Raw genomic sequence first — 13783 nt, forward strand, 5'->3', positions numbered from 1 at the left:
TGTTTGAGAATGTAGTGTGCGGGTGTGAAGGTTTGAGAATATGGTGTGTGGGTGAAGGTTTGAGAATGTCGTGTGCGGGTGAAGGTTTGAGAATGTGGTGTGTGGGTGTGAATGTTTGAGAATGTGGTGTGTGGGTGAAGGTTTGAGAATGTAGTGTGCGGGTGAAGGTTTGAGTGTGTGGGGTGTGAGGGGAGCAGGGGAAGGTTTGAGTGTGTGGGGTGTGGGTGAAGGTTTGAGTGTGTGGGGTGCGGGTGAAGGTTTGAGAATGTAGTGTGCGGGTGAAGGTTTGAGTGTGTGGGGTGTGGGTGAAGGTTTGAGTGTGTGGGATGCAGGTGAAAGTTTGAGAATGTAGTGTGCGGGTGAAGGTTTGAGTGTCTGGGGTGTGGGTGAAGGTTTGAGAATGTAGTGTGTGGGTGAAGGTTTGAGTGTGTGGGGTGTGAGGAGAGCATGGCAAGGTTTGAGTGTGTGGGGTTCGGGTGAAGGTTTGAGTGTGTGGGGTGCGGGTGAAGGTTTGAGTGTGTGAGGTGTGAGGAGAGCAGGGGAAGGTTTGAGTGTGTGGGGTGCGGGTGAAGGTTTGAGAATGTAGTGTGTGGGTGAAGGTTTGAGTGTGTGGGGTGTGGGTGAAGGTTTGAGTGTGTGGGGTGTGGGTGAAGGTTTGAGTGTGTGGGATGCGGGTGAAGGTTTGAGAATGTAGTGTGCGGTGAAGGTTTGAGAATGTAGTGTGCGGTGAAGGTTTGAGAATGTTCTGTGCGGGTGAAGGTTTGAGAATGTTCTGTGCGGGTGAAGGTTTGAGAATGTAGTTTGTGGGTGAAGGTTTGAGAATGTAGTGTGCGGGTGAAGGTTTGAGAATGTAGTGTGCGGGTGTGAATGTTTGAGAATGTGGTGTGTGGGTGAAGGTTGGAGAATATAGTGTGCGGGTGAAGGTTTGAGAATGTAGTGTGTGGGTGTGAATGTTTGAGAATGTGGTGTGTGGGTGAAGGTTGGAGAATATAGTGTGCGGGTGAAGGTTTGAGAGTGGAGCGTGTGGGTGTGAATGTTTGAGAATGTGGTGTGTGGGTGAAGGTTGGAGAATATAGTGTGCGGGTGAAGGTTTGAGAATGTAGTGTGTGGTTGAAGGTTTGAGAATGTAGTGTGTGGGTGTGAAGGTTTGAGAATGTAGTTGGCGGGTGAAGGTTTAAGAATGTGGTGTGTGGGTGTGAAGGTTTGAGAATGTAGTTGGCGGGTGAAGGTTTGAGAATGTAGTTGGCGGTTGTTGGTTGTTGAACAAGATCCCTTGTTGAACGCATGGAGAATCGTCGCACTGTGCGTGCGGGCTGATGATCTTACATGGCTTCCCAGGATGCTCACCCCTGCACTCTGCCCATTAGGTCCTACTCACATTGCTCTGTCATGTGGACGATCCTCTTTCCTTTCCAGTGCAGACTAACTTGCCCACTCTTGTGATGGAGCTCCAGATGATTACTAAATAAATCCACTTTTCTGTTTACTCTTCCCAGCTCCCCATTTATTCCGTTTATTACTTTCCAATTCTTCCTCAACTCCAGTTATTTTAGTGGAATTTTTTTTCAATTATGATTCCATACTATGTCATGATTTATAATTTTCTCTCCAATACAATGTTGGAACCTGTCATTAAACTTGCTTTTTAATTTCTTGCGCAGAACTTTATTATTGTCTGCAAATCTAATTTTGATGTTTAGATCAATTTCTGTGAAATTTGCTTCAATGTTGCTCACATTTTATCCCACATCACCAGTGTGTGTGTGTGTGTGTGTGTGTGTGTGTGTGTGTGTGTGTGTGTGTGTGTGTGTGTGTGTGTGTGTGTGTGTGTGTGTGTGTGTGTGTGTGTGTACGAGTCAGTGGAGGAGGTGACACCTGGGAAAGGTGATGGGTGTGGTGAAGCAGGGTTCCTACTCAAAGCTAGCTCCTCAATGCTTAATTATTATACCGTGCGCTCTATAGTGAGTGTAGTCTGTTCATTTGCCATTTTGTCCATGCCACACATAAGGAAAACTGTTTTAAATTTAAAATAAACCAATTGTGGCTGAACACAATTATATTTTTAAATTTTGTCTCTGTATGGATTAAGCTCAAATTGCATTCCTGAAAACCAAATGTCACGTAGATGGAAACCTCTAGACAGGAAGCTACAATACCCAAGAGGATACCATTGGCAGCTGAAACCTAGACTTCAAAGATGGTTGAACTGAAGCTGCTCTCACAAGCTGAAACAGAGGTTGTCACTGGTTTGTGTTCCATTGGGGGCTAATCCCATGCCAGTTATATAAATTTGAAGCACTGGAACTGGACAAGACGCATGTAGATAGTCTATACCCCCCCCCCCACCCCTTCGACACCTACACACATTGATGCACTCACAAACAAGAACTGGGCAGTGCAGCAAGGAAGGTATGCAACCTCACCCTGAGGAAAACTGCAAGTCCCCACCTTTAAAGGATCACTAATCATGGGACATACCGGTCTCTATCCACAGGGGTTCCATCACACATGAGAAACAAGAGTCTCCACTCGCAGGGCATCCACCAATGACAAACCCGACGGGTTCCACCAATCGCACCTCATAAGGGTTTTCACCCCCCAGGGGTTCCATCAATCACAACCCTTAGGCCACATTCATCTCCACCATGTAGTGGCCACCATTGTCCACCATGAAGCCTTTACGAGTGTCTGTCCCCAAGAACATTCACCAATCCTCATCTCCCATGTGCTGGTGACAGACAGTGGGGAGGAACCCATATTTTTTTGCTGGGGCCTACCAAGACATGGTCATATAGCAGTAATATCAGGCTCTGCTCGAGTTTTACAAAGAGAAACCTACCTGAGAAATTTTGAAATCTGAGAGGAGTCACATGACTTTTTGATCAAAACTTTTGTCAAGCTCTTGATCCAGAATGTCAAGGACGACATCGAACCTCTGGCAGAAGTAGTCCTCCGCAGAGGAGAAATTGTGTGGCTGTGTGTTTTTGTTAATTTTCTTTGGTGTAGCTGTCCTCCTCAGTGGTACCGGGCTCTCTGCTAAGCCCTCTGATTTCCCGATGACATGATCGTAGAGCTTGCGGAACTCCTCATTTCATCTTGTTGGTAGAAGGAGGGTAAAAAGGAGACTGCCTTCAATGCATTCTACAAGGATGTATCCTTACCTTGTATTTTTTTTATTGATACCTGTTCTGCCAGACAGAAGATATGATATGCCAGCTTCAAGCTGAATAATGGACTGAACTACCTCCATTAACTCGGCTCGGCCACTTGCATATTTGTCATTCCAATTGTCACCTCCTTCATCCATCCTCTTCAGCAACACTTATTACTTCAACGAAATCTTGCTCATAGACCTTGATCTCACATTCCATCAAGTCAGGGAAAGTGGTCTCAGCTGACAGGGGCTTCTCTTTTCCAGCACAATGATGGACATTTGGACAATCTAGCCCTAGATTCCACCGAACAGCTCGGTTTCAGAACCTTTGTGTGGTTTGCACTGCTAATATCGGGCACCTCAACAAATTCCAGTGATTCCTCGTATACTTGAGAGCTGTCATCAACCCATCCGGTGTATATATTTAACTGTTCTTTGCAGTAAAATCAGTCATGTCATCACCGATAATTGATTACCAACCTGCTTCCTTCACTTCAGCCAGGACTGATCGTAGAACAGAAAGACCCGTCTTTATCATAAGCTCCTTAACCATCTCGGGTGACACTCATAGATTGCTTCTGGATGATCCAGTCACCTATTTCAGGAATGTTGTTCCCTCTGAGTGTAATTTTCTGAAACCAATTGCTTTCAGCGTCGTCATCACGCTCACCTCTAAGCCGTCTCGCCTGGGCTTGAATCTCAGCACACCGCCAAGCCATCATCCTGGTGTCTTCGAGGCATGGAGAGGCAGCAATGTGTGTGCTGTCCCTTGGATGGACACTGGGCGTCCTACTGTCTGGCAGCATTCATTTGTGAGCATTATAGATTCCACGGTGTCCTTCGCGAAGAGTCGGCAAGCAATCACCGGCACTCTGGCCAAATTCTAAATTCCTGCCCTCACCGACAGGGGTGTTGCATCACAAGCACAGCCATGCCCTCATCAGCCAATGATGTGCTGCATTCAGCCCCTTTCTGTGTCTTCACTGGTCTTCCCTCAATGCTTGATTAAGATGCACACCCAGTCCTTCTCAAAGGTTTCAGCTTTAGGACTGTTTCTGTTTTGTGCATGACTCTGACCATGTTCCTTCAGCCTGATATTTGCTTTCTTCCAGTTCTGAAATCCAATTTGTGTGAAGGTCTTTTCTGCAATTTTTATTAAAACAAAGAATTTGACGTTCTTCTGCGACTGCGCAAATACGCAAAGCAATCCCGAGTCTCACAAAGAGTGTTTCTCCCAGAAAAGAACTTCCACAAAGAGTGTTTCTCCCAGAAAAGACCTTCCGAGTGTTTCTTGGCGAAGGCCAGAAAAGGCCCTTTGATTAAGGCCAGAAAAGAGGTGTTTCTCATGGGTTGATTGGGTTGATTTGGCCTTGGGTTGATTTGGCATGCCATCTGCAATAAATTTAAACATTTTAAGTCGGAGGTAAGATGTAAATTGCAAGAGATCCACTCATTGCAGCCTAAGGTATACATGATGCAGGCTAACCTCTGATGTTGACTGCACAACGACCGATGGTTGGGATTCTGTGGTGCTTATAGCATTGGTCGGGGATGAATGTGACAGTGACTCGAGACTTGACGCTGCGCGTCATCGCCAGGTCTAAAAGATTGTTGTTGATGGTCGGTCATGTCTTTCCGGTCACTGTCGTGTTGATGGCCACTCCATTAAAGTATAAGATTCTCAGTTAAAATATATACATTGCCTGTCGAAAGTCTACACCCCCTTTCAATTTTTCACCTTTTGTTACCTTATAGCCTGGAATTAAATTGCATTCAATCAGACTTTTCCCACCTTTATTTACACATCATAACCCACAACTTCGAAGTGAAAAACAAATTCCATACATTTCCGAAAATTAATTAAAAGTACAACACTAGAATATCTTGGTTGGAGAAGTGTTCACCCCCCCCCCCTTATAATAGCAATTGTAAATTATCTCAGGTGTAACCAATCACCTTCAAAATCACGTACCAAGTTAATTGGCCTCCACCTGTGTTAAATTGTCGTGATTCGGATCATTTCAGAATAAAATCAGCTGTTCTTGTAGGTTTCCTCTGCTGGGTAGTGCATTTCACAGCAAAGACTCAACCATGAGCCCAAGGAGCTTTCAAAAGACCGTGAAGATAAAGTTGTGGAAAGGCACGGATCAAAAGATGGCTATAAAAAAATATTACAAAGACCTTGAATATCCTTTGGAGCACAGTCAAGACAATCATTAAGAAGTAGAAGGTATATGGTACCATCAAGACTCTGCCTAAATTAAGCCGTCCCTCCATACTGAATGACCGGGCAAGGAGGAGGCTCATCAGAAAGACGACCAAGAGGCCAATGGCAACTTTGAAAGAGCTGCAGACCTTTACGGCAAAGACTGTTCACTGTGTGCATGTGACAACAATATCCCAAGCACTCCACAAGTCTGGCCTGTATGGTCGGGTGGCAAGAAGGAAGCCAGTACTCAAAAAAGCCCACCTTGAGTCCTGTTTGCGGTATGTAAAAAACCACTCCGGAGATTCTAAAGCCGTGTGGCAAAAAGTTTTGTGGTCTGCTGAAACCAAGATGTGCATAACTCTGGAGTCTCGAGTCATAGACCATTCTGTCAGCCCCTTGGCAAAGGAACAAAAAGAGAAATGTCCTTGAGTGGCCCAGTCAAAGCCCTGACCTCGATCCAATCGGAAATCCGATGCATGACTTGAAGATTACTGTCCATCAATGCTCCCCGCATAATTTGATTGAGCTTGAACAGTTTTGTGCAGAAGAATGGGAAAATATTGCCCAATCAAGGTGTGCAAAGTTGGTTGAGACCTATCTCAACAGACTCACAGCTGTAATTGCTGTCAAAGATGCTTCCACCAAGTATTAATTCAGGGTGGGGGGGGGGTGGACACTTATTCAACCAAGATATTCTCGTTTTGTATTTTTAATTAACTTTCTGAAATTTGTGGAACTTGTTTTTCACTTGAAAGTTGTGGGTTACGATGTGTAAATACAGGGGGAGAAAGTCTGATTTAATGTAATTTAATTCCAGGCTATAAGACAACAAAAGGTGACAAATTTTGAAAGGGTGCATAGAATTTCCCAATAATAAGAAGGGGAAAATTAAGGAAATGTAATGTGGGGTATGACAGGAGGAAGTGGATAAGAAAAGCCAGCATTTTCTGATATGTACAAGAATAACACAGATGTTAGAAGAAGGTATGCTTCAATCATGTAAAATGTGGTTCCATGCGATTATCACATCCCACTGACATGTATTTGGCTGATGATGTGCCAGAATTTTCCACTTGTCACCAAGCCACTCTCTGACAGTGTGCTCATGTTGGGAGGCTCTGACTGGAAACGTGTGCGCACCATCCTTTCACCAACCTTCACAAGTTCCAAATTGAAAGAGGTGAGTCTCTACAGAAAGGCTCCAGCTTCGGCTCCACACCCTGAAGCGTGTCACAGTTGTGCCTTGGTCTAAAACGAATACATGATTGTTCAAACTCATCATTTAATGTATGTGTGAGTTAAATAGTGTATGCTTCTTGCTTCGCATTGCCAGAAGTCAAAAGTTTGCACATATTACGTACAACAGGCATACTCAGATACCTTGTGCTCAATCTTCTTCATTTGTATGTAGCACGAGGCTGTGGGGTAGCATCATTGACTGAGGGTGCAGCTGTGCCACTCATGAAATGCCCTCTGTAGGCATGGCAGGAATTTGTGATGTGTTCATGGTGCTAGCAATAGCTCACCTCTTCGTGAAGAGCACCATGTGATCTTTAATGTCCACCAATGAATGCTGGTGGATGGGACATCCAGTTTAACGTCCATCGGAGGGACGGCACACACATTGATGATTCACCCAGTCGGTGAAACACCGGGATGACAGTTTACAGCTGAGTCGGGATTCAAACCCAGGCTAGACATCTTAGAGTGGAGTTTGCATACCTCTCGAGTCTAGACCATCTTGTCAGCCCCTTGTGATCAATAAAATTTTGGTATCAACAGAAGAAGGGCCAATTTTATCAATAAAATACTCAAACAGTTGTAAAATGCTTCGACACCTTTGTCCGAATTCAGTTAAATTTGGATCTCGTTCAAATTGCTTGGTTGAGTAGTTTGGGTGGAGTGATGTGAGGATGGGAAGGGGATTGTGGGTGGAGGGGCTAAAATGAGAGGAAAAATAAATGCAAGGTTGTCCTCGAAACGACATTGTTACATATTTTCAACGTGCCCTACAGTCGCTTCCATTTGCCTTTACATTTTGAACACTGCCCAAAATTTTGGCCATTCAACACCAGTTGTGCGACGACCATATTTAAATAAAATCAGGAATTTGCGAACAGAATTGCTATTTCTCGAATGTTCCTGAAATTTTATTCCACCAAGAGCCTAACACTACTTATTTAACAATCCAAAGTATTGCCACCTTCTTGTGCGATGAGCAGAGGAAGGCTTTTGGTCCAAGTCTTTCCCGGCTGGGCTGATCCTTGACTGCTGGTGGCAGGAATTTTGAATTCGGAATCCAGGGTGCATTGTGTAGGTGATACCTCACATACTTTTCTCATAAAGCACCTTGGAACCTTTAACATCTACTAACTAGAGAGTTCATAGAACACCTTACACTCACGCAGTCTTAAGAAAAAGGGCATGGGAAGGGTCTTTTCAACTCTTGCTTTGCATTTCCCAGCACAATCTATATTTCCTACGAGCCACAATTTTGTCTGAATCTTGACATTCCCCAATGCTGAGAGCATGAGGGACGCATTTGATTGGTCAAGATGGCGTCAAATCTTATCAATATTTTCAAGTGTTTGTTTGTTTGTGTGTTTGTACATTTCTCTTTCATGGCCGATCCATAGCATCTGGAGGCCCCAAATTTTGGGTGAATTTCAGAATCTGGGCAAGGTTATAAGCGACCACACGTTGGCTTTGACGTCCGTTTTGAGGCCACCAAAGGCTGCTATAAAATATATATTGGGATGCGGGGTCAGGTTGTGCTGCCGCTGCCCCGCAGGCAAGGCTGCAGAGAGCCAGAATGGGCACTTGGGCAAAACTAAGTGTAGGGTCCTCTTCATCCAGTTTAAGATACGAGTATGTGCTCATACGTGCGTGGCTGTACGTGCAAAAATAAAAAAAAAACTTTCAAACCGTGAGCCAGAAACAACAACCACACAAGCCGTTCCTTCGCTCTTGCGTGCCCGTTCGTGCGTGGCCCGGAAGTTCGCACATCGCAGTTACGATTATTCGCAATTTAGTTTTAATGGCCAATTATTCAATTAGCGCCAACGTATTTTGCCTTTTCCCAATGTCATCGCGAGGAAAAACACAAAGAGAAGAGAAGAGAGAGAAAGAGAGAGAAAAAAAACATACGTGCAAAAAAGATAATAATAATTAAAAAAAACCTTTCAAACAAAACCACACAGGCCGTTCCTTCGCTCTCGTAAACGACGACTGGATTGCGGCATTGTGTTTATCTATAAATGCACATAAGAAATCGAGAAATTAATAGAATACATGGTCATCACTTTCCGGAAGTCCATACGTTGTAACCTGTAATGGGGAACGCGGCTGAGGATCTCCAGCCACGCCTACGCAGCAACGTGTCGTTTCATTTGTTGGTAAATAAATGGCCATAACTTGGGAACCACTTATCCGATTAATATCAAACCTTGAAAAGGCACATCCACAGGGCCCCAGCAATATAGCGAGCAAGTTTCAATTATATCGGACCAGTGGTTGTCGAGAAACAGTGGTCACACACACACACACACACACACACACACACACACACACACACACACACATACACACACACACACACACACACACACACACACAGACACACTGCTGGAATTATAGGTAGATAATATATTCAGGTAAATCCTGACCATATAATATTATTTAATCTTTCCAGTGGCTGGCAGGAGGGCCTATCCTAATAGGTACACAAAGTTGCCCAGACACACACATATTTGTGACTCTCTCCAGCAATAGGAAATTCCTTCAGATATTCATGGTGGTCTCCTCTCACACAGTTTTCCTTCTCACACACCTCTTCTCACTGCTGGCCTCAGGCAAAAGGTAACCACCATGAGGCCAATAACTCCATCGCTTTTGAATGTCCAACACATTCTGAAACCACTGCCAGAAAAAGCTCACCCAGCTAGGAAGCGCGAGGTAGCCCCTGCTGATGGCATAATATTGTTGCGAATTCGCGCCCGCCAGCGTGCGGACGGCCACGTCACTCGAATCGTGACCGCGTCGCCCACCGGACGGACAATTCAGTCGTGACCCTCTCGGAACAACGCCGGGAGCTAGTCACGGGTGGGGGTTTAACCCCACCACGACCGTGCCAATTGCCCACCCGCGTAGGATAGGGTTGCTCGCCAAATTCGATCTACCTAAGTACCTGCGCGGATGGTCGACCGGGCGATCGTACCACGCCACAGGCCGACTCCGGACACGAACCGCTTAAGCGGTCCGTTCCGTGCTACAGTGATAACTGAGCGTGTTATCGTCGGCCTCGACGGTTCCGATTAATTACAGGGTGTCTTAAGCCCACTATGAACCCTTTACGTGAAGCAGGATGGAGGGTCAATAAAGAAAAGACGAAGCGAAACGGGAAAACAGTTCGCACAAAGCACATTTATTTCCCGGCACGCGGAAAGTACACATATACAGCCAAATAGTCAAAATGCACATATAGCAAAAAAAAACAAAAGCAACAACGACGCAGAGTTACTACCGACTACGCCCACACACGGCAACACTTATACAGTTCTACTTTACAGACGGCGCCAACACACATTTACTCAAAAGCAAAGGAAAGAAGCCACCCTCATAGACATGGGGGCAGACGGGCCTGTAGGCCAATATTCCCGCGTGACCTGAAGGAGCGGCCAGGCCCACGAGACCGGGGGGGTCCTATCCGCATCTTCGTGACGTGTTGGCGGACGAGCTGCAGATGTGGCCGCGTGGCTGTGCCCCGACTTTGTGCTCCTTGGCGGGTTTCATTGGCACGACATTTGGAGTGCGGTGGGAACGGGGCCCCTTTTTGCACTATCTCAGCACGGGGGAAAGGGGGAATTGTTGATGCTCTGGGGGAGGAGAATGGCTGGCTGGCTTGGGTCCCGCGACGAGACGAGCGATCCCCCACACCGCAACCTCGTCGCCGACCGCCGTCCTTCTCGCCTCGGACCCGAGCTCCTTTGCCTCTTCCCGCAACTCTTCTCGGCCGACTCCAGAATGCAACTCTCTGCCACACCGATGACTTCGCCACCCGACTTGACTCTCTGCCACACCAATGACTCGACTCACTCTGCACCCGACTCGACTCAACTCTCCACCCGACTCGGCTGACACCGCCCTGATTCGCCTTGTGCTCGCCGTTTTATCGGCCGGCAGGAGAAAACAATATGCAAATATCCGGATCAGGATGACCTCGGGGGCGGAGCCACGCTCGCCCATTGGTCGGAGGAAAGGGGGCGTGAATCTCCCCTGATCCTAGAATTTGCATATATCGATTTCACACAGACGCGCCTGGAGGCGGGGCCAAGCCGCTCCGCGCTTGCTAATTGGACGGAGGGGAAGTGGGCGTGTAGCGTTCTTGATCCGAATTCTCCCTCGGAAAGGCCGCTACTTGCGCTCGCGGCTCTGTGCACTCGGCACCAATCGCCGAACGGGCCCGTGACAGCTCGACGCTCAGTGTTCACAGGTGGTGCGGGAATGGCCGTAGAAGGAGAGAGGTGAAGGTGGTGGAGGGTTTTCGGTGGTGGTTTGATGGTTATGGTGCCATTTGGGAATGGCGGTGATGCGATGATGTGGGATTGAGTTGTGAAGGTAAAGGTCGTCGCTGTTGGCGTTGTTGTTGTCCGAGGGTTGGAGCGTGGTTGGTTCAAAATAAAGATAGAACAGAAAAACGGCTATCTCAAAGCATCGCAGCCCGGATGAATCACATAAATTCCCTCTATACAACGGGTTTGGGGCTAACTACACATGTACTTAGAGATCTCTCACCTACGGGCCCTTTATGGTGTCATGCGAATTTCCACAGCCGTAACAATATTTTGTGTAAGTAATGCTAAACTGAAGGTTTTTGGAAGTGACAAAAAGGCATTGTGTGTTCTCCAGTGTTCAAGTGTATGATTCAAATGAAATATAATGAAGATTTTAAAGGTTGAAGAAAAAAAAAATAAAATGTTTCAGAAGTTTACCGCGTTTGATGCAGTGTCTTTCACACCACCCTATCTAACACGTTACATTAGTTCTTGTACCTGTTGTTTGTGTCCTTTATGATGTTGCTAAAAACAGGAAGTTTCCTGTTTGTAATGATTTTCAATTTTGGTTTAAATGTATCAAGTGGTAAAATGTTGAACATTCGCTGTTAAAAATGTATGAAAAGTTTGTTAATGAAATAAACCCGCATTTTCCCTCAAAGCCCAACACATATTGTTCACAATAACTCCTTCATGAGCCTTATTTTTTTAAACCCTGTAAAATTAAGTCTTGTCGATTCTCCAGATAAAGTAGATTTTAATTTTTTTTTTTAATATTACTTTGGTTGTTTCAATAACCAATTACAGGTTGATCTAGCTTGCCCATAAAGCGGATGTAGTGAATGAGGCACTTATAATTTTTGACATTTAACATCACCCACATATGCAACTCCTCCCGCAGATGGTGCCATTGATAACACAAGTTGGAGATGTATTGCTTCAAAATCTGGAGAAGCATGCGATCTCGGGAAAGGGTGTCGATATGTGGAGGTTTGATTTTCAATCGGAGTATTCACACATTGGCATTCATGTTTTTTAAGTGTTTCAAGTTATCATTGCAACTGAAATCAAGGTTAGCCTCACAATACACTGTTAATGTATCCGGATACTGAGTAAACTTCAGGGCACACCGTTGCAGTGATACTATCACTTACATTTATTATTGGGCTGTTATTGGGCTTGCTCGGCCCACTGTTCATGAATTTTGTTTCATTTTGTTTGGGGGATTTTGTTGAGCTGCCTTTTCATAACGGTATGTGTGAAGGATAGTGCTGGTCTGCTTTGGTAGAAATGACAAACAATGGATTTTATCAATCACAAAAGGTAATGAGAGTATCCTACTTCCCATGGGAAATGAGTTGTGGCTAACATTAGCCCTTCATTAGAAAGAGTGGTTTTTTTTTACCATCACAATTTAGAAGCGGAGACTGCAGCATTACAGGTAAAACAAGAAAAAGAGCAATCGGAGATTGCAGAACCTCATCAGAACTTCTTTCGAGTGGTGTATTTTTTAGAAGGTTTTAGGGTAAATCCAATATGGCTGAAACCATGTGACCTATGATGATATATGTGTGAAACTTTTGTTCCTCATGGTCAGGCGGCCAGACGTGTAAAGTTTCGCCTCGATTTGTTCAGTCACTTCAGAGAAGGAGATTTTTGAAGGTTTTATTTTTTTTTAAACAATATTGCTGCTGCATCACGTGACTGATGACGTAATGAAAAAAAATTATGTTGAAAATCCTTCATGAGTAGTCGCACCAATGGTGAAAATTTAGTCTCAATCTGACAAGTGGTTGCGAAGATAAACACGAAAGTTCTGTGTGAACAAACAAACAAACAGACAGACAAACGGACCCAAATACAATACCCTCTCCTTTGGTGAGGGTACCTAGAATAACACGCGGTGGAGTGCATACCTCCGCCAAGGTGACCAGCGCACATTTTGTATGCCATTGATAGGCCGGATCTGAATCCAGACCTGAACCAAAATCGAATCAGCTTGTTCTTGTCCCCTAACCAACAAATCTACCGAGTTTTGTCATAATTCGTCAACAACTTAAAAAAAAATCACGCCATATATCGTTTTTAGCTCCATCTCTCAATGGTGAAGAATCACTTTTAACCTTCTAGTATCTGCGTCTGTTCATTCACCAAAATCGAATCAATCTTTCTTGTCACACACCGAACATGTGCACCAAATTTTGTTTGAATCCGTCCACAACTTTTTGAGATATCCTGCTCACAGACAGACAGACAGACAGACAGACAGACAGACAGACGTGAAAACAACCTTCATCCACTTTCGGTGGTAGAGGTAGCCAGACAAGGCATAAAACTCTTTCATTGATAGACCAGCTGGGTAATTTTTTTGAAATCTACACACATCATTTTGGTAATTATATTGTCAAAATAGCTCAGGATCCGAAGGCATTAAATATCAAACCCATAACCGTTGCCTTCATACACCACAACGTCCGTGATGCCAATTTGGGGTCCTCACCACAAGGTTGGGCTTATAGGATAGCTCCGATGTAGCGTCCTTATTTTTTTAGCTGTTTCGTCTCGATTTAATTTGAGGCCCCGCGAAAAACTGTCACCCTGGTTCTTTGCAAGTAGGGTGTTGCTTCAGTGGGTGCACCGATCCTAATATGGACATTAAATTGGACATCCCATCTGCTAGGATTAGTTTTTGGACGTTAACGATCCCATGGTGTCATCCATTAAGAGTATATGACCGTGAAACTGCACCGCGTGCTGTGCTGGATGTGAACGAACAGCACAGAGCGCATGTCTGCCCTGCACAGTGTGGTGTGCATGATGGCATAGTGCAGTGCGGGTGCATGTGTCAGCACCTGGTGGCACAGCATG

General features: G+C 45.2%; 1 protein-coding gene across 2 annotated transcripts in view; it reads left to right on the forward strand.

Moving 5' to 3' along the window:
* The window catches only part of LOC147024532 (thromboxane-A synthase-like), a 72584-nt gene that overhangs the window by 30580 nt on the left and 28221 nt on the right, over window positions 1-13783 (forward strand). For both annotated transcript variants that reach the window (XM_085884543.1, XM_085884544.1), the window contains 2 exons: window positions 6427-6543; window positions 11817-11905. In XM_085884543.1, coding sequence (XP_085740669.1) covers window positions 6427-6543; window positions 11817-11905 — 206 coding nt within the window. The remainder of the gene's footprint in view (window positions 1-6426; window positions 6544-11816; window positions 11906-13783) is intronic.

Source organism: Eptatretus burgeri, chromosome 6 (assembly GCF_056783735.1).
Source record: "Eptatretus burgeri isolate ZD-2024b chromosome 6, Ebu_testis_v1, whole genome shotgun sequence".
Lineage (NCBI taxonomy): Eukaryota > Metazoa > Chordata > Myxini > Myxiniformes > Myxinidae > Eptatretus > Eptatretus burgeri.